The sequence below is a fragment of the Podarcis bocagei genome, assembly GCF_964188305.1.
Source record: "Podarcis bocagei genome assembly, chromosome: Z".
Classification (NCBI taxonomy): Eukaryota; Metazoa; Chordata; class Lepidosauria; order Squamata; family Lacertidae; genus Podarcis; species Podarcis bocagei.
Genome location: NC_138140.1, coordinates 52165239 through 52179880, shown reverse-complemented (window position 1 = coordinate 52179880; position 14642 = coordinate 52165239). Strand labels below are relative to the sequence as shown.

At 47.6% G+C, this 14642-nt stretch overlaps 1 protein-coding gene across 1 annotated transcript in view; it reads left to right on the top strand.

Moving 5' to 3' along the window:
* Nucleotides 1-4386: 4386 nt before the first annotated feature.
* HS6ST2 (heparan sulfate 6-O-sulfotransferase 2) overlaps nucleotides 4387-14642 on the top strand; it is a 166554-nt gene continuing 156298 nt past the window's right edge. The window contains exon 1 of the mRNA XM_081180513.1: nucleotides 4387-5610. Coding sequence (XP_081036639.1) covers nucleotides 5072-5610 — 539 coding nt within the window. The 5' untranslated portion in view covers nucleotides 4387-5071. The remainder of the gene's footprint in view (nucleotides 5611-14642) is intronic.

Genomic DNA, 14642 nt, shown 5'->3' with positions numbered 1-14642 from the left:
TGTCAAATTCTGCTCCTCTATACAGGCTCCAAAGCAGGTCGCTCCCGGGCCCGGGAGGGAGGGTTGTTTACCACAAAACAAAGACTCTTCCAACACTCCACTCTCCTGCTCAAATTTACCTTTCTAAATCTTGGAAGTTACTGTCTTTTTAAAACTCACCCTTTACAGGGTAGGCACTCCAGCTTAGTTCTTATTTCGTTGCTCTGGATCGTCTGCAAGGGGGGGGGGTGGGGACTTCCTTTTAGCACACCCCCCGGTCGTCTCAAATTCAAAAGGTAAAAGTTTTAAAGTTCAGTTCCAAATTACTCACGGGTTCTTTTTTCAGTCCGAATTTCAAGGAAGGAAGTCAGCGCTCTCCAGTTATGGCTCGCGGCTTCGCTCAGCGGCGGTAGCGGTCGACTCTCAGTGCCACGCCGTCCCCTGTATCCCCTCCGTAGCCTTTAAAAAGGCTCATTGCGAATCAGGGGGGGCGCTTAAGGCACCCGCCGAGTCTTCAGTCCGCAGGCTTCCGCGCCTGCGGTTTTTAAGGGTCCCCGTGTCGCCGGCACGGCAAAGACCCATCCACCGCTGAGCCGATTCCCTCCGGAGCTCGGAGGGAATCCGCCATTTCCCGATCGCGCCAACCCGGAAGTCCCCCAATGTCAATCCCGTTTCTGAAACCTACCTTACCAAGTTCTTTTTTTTAAAAAAAAGATTTTTATTGAAGTTTCACAAATTATATAATAACAAACAAGACAGTAATACAAAGAAACAAAGAAACAAAAACAAGTACAATTTCAATCCCTTATTTTCTTGTAACTTACTTCCCCGACTTCCAATTTCCAATTATTAATTCAGCAAATCCTCTCCCTTGTTATCCATTTAAATTTTTAGACTTTTTCTTTTTACTTAATCATTACAGCTAGAAACCACATAATTTCTAAACCCATGTCATTCTAACATTCAATAATTTTACAATGTTTCCTAAGATAGTCCTTAAATTTCTTCCAGTCTTCTTCCGCTGTCTCTCTTCCCTGGTCTCGGATTCTGCCGGTCATCTCTGCCAGTCCCATATAGTCTATCATCTTCATCTGCCATTCTTCCAAGGTGGGTAGTTCTTGTAACTTCTAATACTTTGCGATGAGTATTCTTGCTGCTGTTGTAGCATACATAAAAAATGTTCTGTCCTTCTTTGGCACCAATTGGCCGGCCATACCCAAGAGAAAAGCCTCTGGTTTCTTCGGGAAGGTATATTTAAATACCTTTTTCAATTCATTATATATCATTTCCCAGAAAGCCTTAATCTTTGGGCATGTCCACCAAAGGTGAAAGAATGTACCTTCACTACCTTACCAAGTTCTGCCCCAGAAAGTGCTTGCAGCAGTTGGTCTTAACTCATAATGTATTAAACTTTTCATGTCTGGAACACAGGATTTTTGGGGGTTGTTGTTGTTTTGAATACACCTGTTCTTACATTGGATGCACACCACTCTGAAGCTGAAAATGTATACAAAAACTTGTCAGCAGGCTCCTTTCATAACACACAGGCCTCTTTTGTGACACAGCATTAGGCTCCATTTGCAGTACAGTGGTACCTCTGGATGCGAACAGGATCCGTTCCAGAGCCCTGTTTGCATCCTGAAGTGAACGCAACTTCAGTTGTCGTGATTCACCACTTCCACGCATGTGTGTGACGTCATTTTGAGCGCCTGCGCATGCGCGAGCAGCAAAAACCCGGAAGTAACGCACTCCGTTACTTTCGGGTCGTTGCAGCGCGCAACCCGAAAATACTTATCCCGAAGCTACTTCAACCTGAGATATGACTGTATACATTTAAAGCAGCCTCATACCAGTTTAAGCAGTCATGGCTTTGCCCAAAGGATCCTGGGAACTGAAGTCTGTTACAGGTGCTGAGAGTTTTTGGGAGGACCCCTATTCCCATCACAGAGCTAAAATTCCCGGAATCTCCTAGGAAGGTTGATTGTGAAACCACTTCAGGAATTGTAGCTCTGGGAGGGGAACAGAGGTCTCTAACAATTGTCAGCACCCTTAGCAAACTACACTTCCCAGGAGTCTTCAGGAGCCCAGCTATCACAGCTAGTATTCATTCATATGCTCTTATCTTTAAAAAATAAAAAGGGGGTGCTGGCATGAGCTGTGGTGGCTTACTGGCAACTGTGGAATGCTCTTCCCAGGGAGGCTCAGCGGGTGCCTTCATTGCATATCTTTGAGCACCAGGCGAAAACATTATACATAACTCTCCAACATTTCTCCAATGAAAATAGGGATATGCTGTTTAATAAGAATAAGAATATTTATCCCCTGCCCATCTGGCTGGGTTTCCCCAGCCACTGTGGATGGCTTCCAGCATACATAAAACATTCAATATTTAAAAACTTCCCTATACAGGACTGCCTTCAGATGTCTTCTAAAGGTTGTATAGTTATTTATCTGCTCCAACATTTCTCTAATGAAAAAAAAAGGTTTTGGGCTCCTTTTTTTGGCTTTTTACGGCATTTTTCTTTTAAAAATCGCCCTGGTTGCCATATGTCCGGGTTTCACCGCACATTTTTTTACTGATTCGGCAAAAATTCGACTGGATGCCATTTGACAGTCCAAACGTATGGCAGCCCTAGAAGGCTTCTCTAAATCAGGGACATCCCTGGAAAATAGGGACACTAGGAGGGTCTCTCTCTCTCTCTCTCTCTCTCTCTCTCTCTCTCTCTCTCTGTGTGTGTGTGTGTGTGTCTCTGTGTGTATGTGCCAAATGTGCCTTCTGCCTATCTTTCATTATATCACATTACATGTATCACATTGCAGCAATCTGGGCAGCCTTCCCCGCCCGGAGCCCTTCACTCAAAGACCAGCCACCCCCTTGCAACGTTTGCCCCCCACCAGGCTCCTGGGTCCGGAAGGGGTGCAGGGAAGCAGCCTTGATGCTTCGAGATCAGGAATGGGGGCCCCTGTGAATGCTGAATGAAGTCATGCTAATATATTTCTTGAAGCACGGAAGCATGGAAAGAAGGGGGTGGGCTTCATTCAACAGCAGAATATCTGCTTTGCATGCAGAAGGCACCAGGTAGCGGCAGGTGGTGGAAAGACTGGTCAGATCTGACAGGCACAATTCCAGCCTAAATGGAAAGTGCACATCCATTCCCCACATTCAGCTTGGTAAGCGGCAACTGGCTTGATGCAGGAAGATGGGCAATGATACCTCAACTGTGAAGGACTGATCATTGCTTATTTTAGCTCGTTCCTGCTAATGGTTTGTCAGGGAGCTCCATACCCTGTATGCACCATGTCTTTTATGGTATGTATTAATTTCACATCAAAATTAGACGACCTCTGATTCCCACAATGAACTAGCAGTCAATATGTAGGGCTCCTCCCTCCTTGCTTTGTGTGTCTATTAATTTTTAAAGTAAATATATCATAGTTAAAGCAAAAACAAGTGGATTGAATATACTCATCCCCCCCTTCAGATTGCTTGAAACACTGGAATGGAAATACATAGCCTTTTGCAAACTGAACATTTCACAACACAGCTCCTTCAAATGACACATTTATTCTGGGTAGGAGTGGAACTCAAATGGAATCAAATCAACTTGATGGGTTCCATGCCTTGGATACTTTTTTGGGGGGGAGTGGGAGAGGTTAGCAATATGCCCTTCATCTTGGCTCACTTTCAAAATATATGTTGGAAACGTATGAGGAGATATAATAGGAGTACAGTCTCTTTCCCCACCAAATGAACCACCAGCCTTCTGGTGGACAACCAGATGCGCTGACCCACGGTGCCACCTGTAATGGAAAGGTGGCATAAAATGAACTACATTGCAGGGGGTTGGACTAGATGACCCCTAGGGGTCCCTTCCAACTCTATAATGGCAGTAATGATGTCCTACCAGTAGGCTTCTATTAAGCACCTGCATGGCCTCTGCGATAAATGGGACTAGATAGGCCTTTGGTCTGATCCAGCAACCAGGCTTTCCTTATGTTCTTATTAGCCCTGATTAATAGAACCTCCATATCCAGAGGCAGTGTACATCTGAGTGTTGTTACACCCAGCCCTAGTCTCCATTATGCTGGGGACACACTTGCAACTATTGCCCTCATGGTTTGCTTTTGGGCTTCCTGGTAGCATCTAGTTGGCCTGACCCAGCAAGCAAATGCTTTTAAAAGATCTCTCTGTTCTTAACCCACACGTTTTCAATTCTGAATTTTAAACCTTGAGACCTTCTGATGAAAGCTGGTGCTGGTGGTGTCAATTTCTTCACCTACTAAGAGAGGCCATTTTCCTCTGCTGAATGTATTCTGGTGTGATCCCTGAGCTGGGCCTTCAACCCTAGGCTGGTGTTCTTCAGATCACAGCGCCTGCCTCGTCAGGGAAGATGGGAATGGGAGTCCCAGAAACTTACGGAGGGCACCAGGTTGGGAAAAGCCATTGCCAACCCAGAGGGTGGAAACATGGAAGGCAGGCATTATATGTGCGCGTGTGTGACAGAGAGGGAAATAAATGATGGCTCTAGGGAAAGGAGACGGCCTTAGAGGCTCCCAAACTGGACGGGGGGGGGGGAGGCCAGAGAAAGCTGCGTGGAAGAGCGACAGCGCCCAGGTCTCCCCAGGACGTGTGAATCTTTCAGCGGCGCCTCTTCCTAGGAACGACAGGGAGAAACCGCGCCAGCAACCAGGAGAGCGAGGCGCGTCTTTGGAGTGGAGGATCGGGCCACCAAGCCGGTCTCTGTTCCTACCCGGGTCGGCGCTGCGCTCGGGGTGGGTCCGGCTGCCTTTCCGAGGAGGAGGAGGAGGCAAGCCAGGCGCGGGCGCTCCGGCAGAAAAGACAAAGGCTTCTTCTGAGTGGAGAGGCCGCTCCTGAGGCGGGGACTGCAGCCGTCGAGGGGCGGGCCGGGGGCGGGCGCTGGAGCCGCAGCGGGCAGGCAGAGCGACGGCGTCGGCGGCAGGAGAAGGTGGAGGGAGCCGTTCTTCGGTGCGCACCGGTATGGAGGCAGCGGCGAGAAGGAGGACGGCGGCGGCGACGCTGGCGGGGCGGTGACCGGGGCCGTCGGGCGGCGGCGATGCGCCCGCCCCGGCCATGGAGGAGCGCTGGCACCGGGGGCTGGCGGCGCTGGTGATGCTGCTGCTCTTCGGGGGGCTGGTGCTGCAGTACGTGTGCCCGGGTAGCGAGTGCCAGCTGCGGCAGCGCCTGGCCGAGGCCGCCCCGTCCGCCCTGCTGGCGCGCCAGGCCGGCCAGGGAGGGGACCCTTACCGGGCGGAGGACGAGAGCCCTCCGCGCTTCGTGCCGCGCCTGAACTTCTCGGAAGCCGACCTGCTGCGCCGCGTGGACTTCCAGATCGCTGGCGACGATCTGATCGTTTTCCTGCACATCCAGAAGACGGGCGGCACCACCTTCGGGCGCCACCTGGTGCGCAACATCCAGCTGGAGCAACCTTGCGAGTGCAAGGCCGGGCAGAAAAAGTGCACCTGCCTCCGGCCGGGCAAGCGAGAGACCTGGCTCTTCTCCCGCTTCTCCACTGGCTGGAGCTGCGGGCTCCACGCCGACTGGACCGAGCTGACCAACTGCGTCCCGGCCGTGGTGGACAGCAAAAAGGACGCCAAGCTGCGCCCCACCAGGTGAGACACAGGCGGGACGGGGGACAAAGCAGGGAGACCCCTACGGATGGAGCGGGCCCATCTGGGGTGGCCTGCGCGTCACCTTACTACGTTCAGAACAACACCCCCCTGGATCAGGCCCATGCCCCGTCTGGTTCAGCAGCCCAGCCGGCCCTGATGGGAAGAAGACGCTGGGCTAAATGGGCACTTGGCCTTATCTGGTGTCCCATAAGAACCAGAGCTCTCCATGGATATAAAGTGAGTGGAGGATGGCAGGCCTCAATCCTGTGCATGTTTACTCTAAAGGAAACCAGGGTCGTCTTCCCATGAGAACCTCACAAGAGCCAGCTGAATCAGGCCAAGGGCTCATCTGGTTCAACATTCCCTGTGGGGACACTGTGAGAACAGGATACTGGGCTTTAGGGGCCATTGGCCTGATCCAAGAGGCTCTTATTATGTTCTTATGGGAATAAGACCCTGGTTTACATTGCAGTAAACATGCACAGAATTGAGGCCTGCTATTCTCCACTCTCCTTATCTCCAGGGAGAGCCCTTGTGATCTTCCTGTTGCCCAGTTTTTGAGTAAAAACCCTGAAGAGACCAACTTGGTCTCACAATCCCAAGCACACCTGATTTGGGAGGAAATAGTTCCCTTGGTTCGAGTGGAACCTTCCAGGAGATGCCTGCCTGGAAAGAATTCCCAATCAACATTTCTTTTTGAGGAAACTGGGTTAGGATCTGGTGTTCTAGCACTGGCTTCTTAAAAATACACTGGGATCTAGATTTCCTCTTGGTTTCATCCCATCCTTTGCAAACAGAAAACTCCTTGCCTCTAAAAAAAACCTATGGAGGGTTAATACATCTCCCCTCGCCTCATTTCTCCTTTCTGGAGAGAGAATCTTTCGCTCCATAGAACATGTAATCTCTCCAACCCTTTCAATTCTCACTCCAGTGTTCTAGCACAGTAATAAAAGCATTCCAATATTTCCCAGGTATCCTTCCCCCTTCCGGACATTATGATCTGGCAATTCCTCCAGCCCTCCCCCATTGCCCATTCAAGAGCAATTTTATAGTAATCTGTTACCATCTCTGCAGATTACAGCTGTCCAGTTTGCGCTTGGGAACCTTAAAGATCCTCTCTCTTTTTTGCTCTGTTCTTCCACCCTCTGCAATTAGCAGGAACCATGAATGCAGGTTATTCAAGTGTATCACGGGTTTTTGTTTTGTTTTGAAGTTGATTTCATTTATTTGGGTAAGCAAAGTCCTCTGCCTTTCCCCGAAATGTATCCTTTATCACCCATTGGCTAGTACTTAAGACTGAGCTAACAATGAAAACAATACCCAACTATTTAGGGTGCCTTCCAGATGTTCCTGGACTCCAAATCCCATCAGCATGGCTGGGATTGATGGGGGCTGTTGTCCAAAATATCTGCAGGGCTCCATGCTGGAGAAAACTGATTTAGCAAGTGGTGGTACTTATCTCTTGATTTTAGGCCTGTTCACACAAGAGATACTAGATCTCAGGCATGTGGCCCTCTGGATGTTATTGGAATCCCAACCCCTATGATCCCCAGCCAGCATGGATGATGGAATTTGTAGGCCAACAACGTCTGAAGGTCCACAGGTTCCCCATTGTTCAGTGAGATGATGTTACCAAGCAGGCTCAAAGCCCCAGACACCTAAGGGATTACTGGGCCTTATCTTCACAGCCTTATCTTTTCTGCTGTAAGCTCACTGCCCTTCCTCTGAGCCAATTCTGCCCTCCCACCCAGCTAGATATCTTGCTTTTGGTCCTGTGTCCAAAATAGCATTTTCAGTTCAGTATGAAGTTGCTTCTTTGTAAACAGTGCTGTCTAGCACAAGGATGGTTGAATGTGTCATAAAAATTGTGTGAGGGTGTGTGTGAGAGAGACAAATGAACAGCCCTTTCAGAGTCAAGGTGCTCTTGCAGCTTCTCAATGTGCTTTCTCCATCTGTTGATGCTGGTTGTGTTTGAGGAAGGTAGACTCTGCTGAGCCGTACAAGACCTCTCAATGGCTTTGAAAGTTCATGCTGCACTTCTTTGCTGCAGGGACTGCATTTTTCCATGCCCACCCACCTCCCTACTGCCAGTGGGAGCACCACATCTAGCGCCTAGCATGTTTGGGATCAAGTAGGGGCAGTAAGGGAAGGGAGGCCCACACCTTCCTTTGTAAAACATGAAATATGCAGAGTTAATTCTTTTCACTTACTGCCAGAGGTGTTTTTTATTTCTCATTGAGTTTCAGCTTTATTTGCGTCCCCTAATTTCTTCTTTTTCTCAGCCCAACTACAAACATTGCACCTGGAAGGACATGAGCAGCTGCTGCTTGTTAATCCAGGAGCCTTGTCCATCTCAGGAACTGAGATAATGATTTGCTTGGTATTTGCAATTCAAAAACAGAGCCCCTGTTTAGCATACAAAAGACCTATTTTAAATAGTTTAAACAACTCTGGGGCTGTCAACTAATCCAATTTCTGGAGACTGATGGGATAAACTTTCCTGAGGTTCAGGAGTCTCTCCCAGTAATTGAATTTTATGTCTCTGCGTTCTTTGTTCCAGGGTCCTTTGCATTGGCTGCCTGTTTGTGCTTTTGCATGACTGGTCTTGGTCACTGATATAAAATATCTTCTAGTTTTTTGACTGGAGACCCAGGGAGAGAGCTGTAGCAAGAGATTGTCTGGGGTATATCCTGAGTTGCTCTGAAGTGTGAAATGCCTTGGGATCACAAGCACAACATGCACAGATCAGCTGTGAACCAAGGAAACCACTGAGTCCCAGATACTCAGAGACTTGAGCTGCATATGAATTTGGGACAAGCAAATACAGTACAGAGCTTCTTTGTGTGTGCAGCGGGGGGGGGGGGAGGCACAAAGGAGGGAAGGGTGTGTGGGTGCGTGATACAGGGCTAAGAGGCACAACAGAGATCCATCCTAAAATGGCTATTTGGAAGAAAGGGATGTGCAGGCTGTGTGGCTTATCTTCAGCAGAGCATTCAATAAAGCTTGTGGTTCACCCAAGTCGCATGGCTTATGGGCAGCTTTGTTTGTGACAGCTGTGGAAGGAAGGCCTGTGGTTTGTGGATAAATCCAGGAGACGATCTCTGCTGCCTTTTGGGGGAATCCTAGTTGATTTCAGTCACATACAAATAGGACCAAGTTCTTCTGCAAAAAAAAAAAAAATGGTTTCTTTTCAGAAACCTTTCTCAAAAACAGCTACTCTGTGGCTTTTTATCCAGGGGGTTCTTTTCTCTCCATCTCTCTCTCTCTGTGTTCAAATCTTTCCTTATTTCTTTTAGGTCTCTAATCAGACCTGAAAGCCGCTGTGTTGATAAAGCCACTGAGGTGCGCTTATGAGCAGAGTTCTGATTTTTCAGAATCATCTGCGAATTTAGTATATTTTAAATCTTTGCTCTAAGAAGCAAGGTGACTTCTCTCTCCTGAACTGGGTTTGGGTTTAAGTTTGGCATCTTCTGGTACCTGAAATTTCTAAATATATGCAGTCATTAAAAATGAAAAGAAAAGCCTGAACTGCGATGATAAGCACCGTTGCTGATAAGGGCATTTCTTCCCATTCCAAACAGTGCCTTGGATGCTTTTTAAAAAATACTTGATTGCAGTAATTAACAATTTGATTTTTAAAAAGCATATACAACTGTGATTATCCTGGTATAGGCAGGGTAAACATGAGGTGGTTCTGTGGCTGCCAGACACATTTCCTTAATATTCATTCTGTTGCATTCTATCTGAACCATCAGGTCTAAGCACAGATTTATGTGAAACCGGTTGTGTGTTGTCTTTCTCAAATTTCTTTCCTACCAGTTAACGCCACACTGCCATCTATGGTGAAGGCTCAAAATCATTACCCTTCTGCCTACAGTGGTGCCCCGCAAGACGAATGCCTCGCAAGACGAAAAACTCGCTAGATGAAAGGGTTTTGCAGTTTTTGAGCTGCTTCGCAAGACGATTTTCCCTATGGGCTTGCTTCGCAAGACGAAAACGTCTTGCAAGTTTGTTTCCTTTTTCTTAACACCGTTAATACAGTTGCGACTTGACTTCGAGGAGCAACTCATAGAACGCAGTGTGGTAGCCTTTTTTGAGGTTTTTGGTGATTTTTGAAGCTTTTCCAAAACTTTTCCGACACCGTGCTTCGCAAGACGAAAAATTCGCTAGACGAAAAAACTCGCAGAACGAATTAATTTCGTCTTGCGAGGCACCACTGTATCTTCATTCCAAGATGAGACCCCAGGCTTGTTTGTCTCCCCCATCCTTTCCTTTGTCTCTCTGTGTGCCCTTTGGAATTCCATTCCTTTCTCTCCTTGCAGGGCTGCATGCATCTGAAAGTCCCTTTAGAAAGAAAGAATCTTAACTGTGCTCATTCAGGACCCTGGGTCCTTCTTTTATTCCATCCATGTGCTTGGTAGACTTTTATAGGCAAGGCTCCAGGCTTGTTGAACTGTTCCAACCTCCTTGCCCTTACCCCAAACCTGACTCTTTGTAAGACAGAGAGAGATCCAGTTTGGGAATCTGGGTGGCCAAGCCATCTTGTGGATCAGCAAATGTGAGGTTGGGGATCTGTCTACTGTAAAATAGGGAGGGTTTGCAATGTTGAACTCTTTCAAAACCTGGTCTAATCCTAAGGCTAGTTGATTTTCTTTCCGCCTTCTGCCCTTATTTCCATGTGAAGCAGGCCAGAGATCAGATGGGGGGGGGTCCTGTTACTCCATAGGAGAAGACCCCAGGCTCAGCCTGTTTCATTCATTCATTCATTCATTCATTCATTCATTCATTCATTCATAATTGTATTTGTATGTCACTTTTCCACAAAAAAGAATCATGCTCAAAGCAGCTTGCAGCAAAGGAAGCAGGAAAGCATCTCAAAATCAACCATTGCAAGAAAAAATTCACAATAACATAATAAAATGACTGCATAACCCAACATTCCAGTGCTATAAATATAACAAGATTACATTAACATTACATTAAACCTCCTGGCTTGTCGATTTAACCTGGGCCCTAGAGATGCCCCTTCCGTGGTGTTGCTCACGGTCCTTCTCCTGCAGTGACCTCTCCCTGATGTGGCTCCTGTCTCCAGTTAACAGTCTCAGGTATCTGGTGAAGGGGGAAGCCCTTCTCTGCCAGTGACCCTGAAGGGCTGCTGCATGTGAGAGCAGACCAGGAGTAGGGAACTTCCAGCCCCCTTGGGACCCAGTTTGGCCCACCAGGCCATTTCCCTGCAATCATGGCCATCCAGCCATCAGCTGACATCACATGGTGGCATCAGCTGATGGGCTTGGAGGACAGGGTTTAATCCTGCATTGGCAGCACCACTCTGTTCCCAGCAGGATTTAATCTGTGCTCATCAGCCTGCCTGTGTCCGCATGTGCATGTCAGTAACGGCCAGAGGCAAAAAGTGGGTGGAGCAAAAGATGTGACCTGGAGGCAGACATAGGTACACCCACCACCTCCATCAGGACAAATAAGTGGCGTCATCAGAGCTCAAGGACACATTCCAGCCAGGCATAAGCACGTGGGGGGCGGGGTGTGAAGCAGGAGCAGTGAGCGGCATGGCCTGGGGAGAGGGCTGTGAGCCAGATACAGAGGGCTGCAAGCCATATTTGGCCCCCAGCCCCAAGGTTTCCCACTCCTGCTTTACGCCTTTAACAATAATCCAGCATTCCCCCCCCCGCCCTGTCCCCATGGCTGCTTAGTTTAATATCTAGCCAGATAAAGAGTTCTGGAGAACTAGGGAGCTTGCAACATTTTGGTTGGCCAGGTATCGCCCTTCTGTGAATTTTGGATTTTTTTCTTTATGTGCTGACTTTTGCTTTTCTTGTAGAATCCCTCTTCCCCCCACCCAAAAACAACAACCCCTAAAACAGTTTTAATGTCTCTGTACTCATCTTTTTTAATAAAATAATTGCATAGCCCTCTTACTAGCTGCAGTGATAGCCTCCTCCCCTGGAAATAATGTCTTCTTGATGAGCAATTATTGTGATTGCAGTTTGTGTGTGCTAAAAAAGGAAAGCTGGGTGTGAACATCATTCTCTTCCCTCCTCCTCACACCTGTTAGATGAACTTGCGCTTGGTTTCTTTTGTGCTGTCAGTCTAACAGCCACCAGCTGGTGAGGGATTAGCCAAAGTTCTTTCTGCTGAGATAAGGCAGAGATAAAACACAAAAGAGCTACAGCCTTGGGCCTCCCTTTCAACAGATCTTCCAGGTACCATACCTGTATTGTCATGTTAGTTGCTAGCTTTCCCTGACATTCTTTCTAAAGGATGCTTTCCTCAGCCTAGTGCTCTCCTGATCTATTGGAGTACAACTCCCATCAGCCCTAGCCAGCTCACTTGCTGATGGACATTATAGTCTAAAACTTCTTGGAGAGCACCAGGTTGGGGAAGGCTGTTCTAAAGCTACAATCCTAGGCACTGAGAGTAAGACCTGTTTGACACAATGGGGTAGACTCGCTTCTGCCTGCAAGGCAAGTGCTCTGCTTCTGAGTTTTTATACTAATGGGACTTCCCTTTTTATACTAGTGGGGATACCGTTAAGATTCAATGAGTGGCTAGGAGCAGAGTGAGCCAATCACCCATCTAGCCTGACATTCTCTTCTCATGGTGGCCAACCATATGCCCCCATGGGAAACCTTCAAGCAGGGCTTGAGCCTAAGAGCCCTCTTCCCCCCTGCGACTTCCAGCAACTGTATTCAGAAGCATTGCCGGCCTTTTTTCAGCCAGAACTCACCAGATCTAAGTTCTGGCACCTCTCGGGTGGGTGGCATTGCTATTCTAAGAAAATGAGGGAGGTGTCCACCTCTGGCACCTCTTTTTCTAGAAAAATAGCACTGAGCATGGCCATCATGGCTAGTAGCCGTTGATAGCCTTATCCTCCACAAATCTGCCTAATTCTCTTCTAAATCCATCCAAGCTGGTGGGCACCATTGCCTCTTGTGGGAATGAGTTCCATAGTTTAACTATGCTGCATGAAATTCTGTCCTGAATCTTCCATCATTCAGATTCGTTGGGTGTCCCCAAGTTCTAGTGCCACAACAGACAAAGACAAACATGCACCATTTTATAAACTTGCTTGTTCTCCAAATGAAAACTCCAAATGCTGCCACCTTTCCTCTTGGGGGATTTGCTGCACCCCCTTATTCATTTTGGTTGCCTTTTTCTGAACCTACAATGTCCTTTTTGAGGTGAGGTTGCCAGAACTGCTCACAGTATCCCAAATGCAGGTTGCACAATTGATTTGTATGGCAGCATTACACCAGCAGTGATGAATTTCTGTGAATATTTTGGTTCCCTTGTGGTTTCCAAAAGGAAGTGAAGCATTGACCCCAATTCTTTTTCACTGACACTCCTCCCCCAATCCCTGAAAACAAAGGGGTTCCTACTTTGGAACAGCTTCTACAACTAGGGTGTCAGGGTACATGGCAGAAACCCAAGCAGTGTTAGCCTGGGAATTTCCATCTCCTTGTCCTGTGTCTGGATGTCTTAATCCCAAATTAGCACCGGTCAGTTCATTATGGGAGACTGGATTAGGGAGAAAATGTTACTTTCCTGGGTCATTTGATTGACTCATAGACACCACAGAGCTCCTGGCGAGGAAAGCAGAAAACAACATCCAGGAACAACAACAACAAATCCGAACACCTGAGCAAGAGAGTCTGAAGGAATTGAGAGCCTTCCCAGCCTCAGCTAATTATTATGGAAAGCATCTACCTAACTTGTCTGTAGCAATAAATCCAGGGTCCATGTTGTAAAGAAGAGAAAAACGAAGCAACAGGGACCTCTGGAGATACTCGCAGCGGTGTTTGAGGCAGGAGTGCATAACAAGCTATATTGGAGGCTTTCCAGAAACCATTGACTCTTGCAAATGTCCCTGTGGTTTAAATTGAGTTTTCCTTTAAAAACCAAACACGCACAACTCCGTTATCCCTGGCTCTCTAGCAGTCAGGGATGGTGAACCGATGGCCCTCCAGCTGTTGCTGGATTGGCTCCAAGTGGCAGGGCCAGTAGTCAGGGCTGATGGAAGTAGCAGTGAAGCTACATCTGGAGAGCCATGAATTTTCCCACCCTGTTCTAGGTTAGGGATTCCTAATCTGGCCCATGCCTCTTTTGAAGATAATGGACCACTTTGCCCCTTACGAGGAAACACCCTGGAAGGATGCTAGGAGGTATATCTGGAATATTTATTGGCTGCTTTTGTTGTTTAGTAGTGTCCGACTCTTTGTGACCCCCTGGACCAGAGCACGCCAGGCACTCCTGTCTTCCACTGCCTCCCGCAGTTTGGTCAGACTCATGTTTGTAGCTTCGAGAACACTGTCCCACCATCTTGTCCTCTGTCGTCCCCTTCTCCTTGTGCCCTCCATCTTTCCCAACATCAGGGTCTTTTCCAGGGAGTCTTCTCTTCTCATGATGGGGCCAAAGTATTGGATCTGTCCTTCCAGTGAGCTTATTGGCTGATACAAACAAGTTAATGACAGAGTTAGTGGCCAAGTTCCTCTTTTCTGCTTAAATGTCTCATAAGGGGGTACACTCACTCTTAATTGCCATTTGTATTTCGTGTTCCTCCCCCCTCTGGTATCATATCGTGCTTTAAGAATAAAAATGTGATCATTAAAACATACTCTTACTTAGTTTTGTTTTAATGGACCTGTGACTCTATAATATATGATTGATTGTAGTCCTTGGGCCACTGGTGGTTCGTGGGCTTAATTCAGGTGGCCCAGGGCATGCGGCCCAGTGGTAGGAACTCGGATAAATACGCTAGGCTCCAAATGGCTCCTTAAACCAGGGTTACAGTTGCCAAAACAGAATGCCTTGTTGCCATTTTGGGGCTGGATGGCTCGAAATTTGTATTTTTCCATAGGACCTTTTGGTTCCTGAAATTCATTCTGATTGCGCAGATAAAATATAACAAAGAGAATTCTATAGGATGTGCTCCTAGTGTGTAAAAACAGTCAAGATCGAAGGATGCCCAGGCAGGCACTTCCAGATGGTGGAGACATTTGGTGCCCAGGCATCTTTAC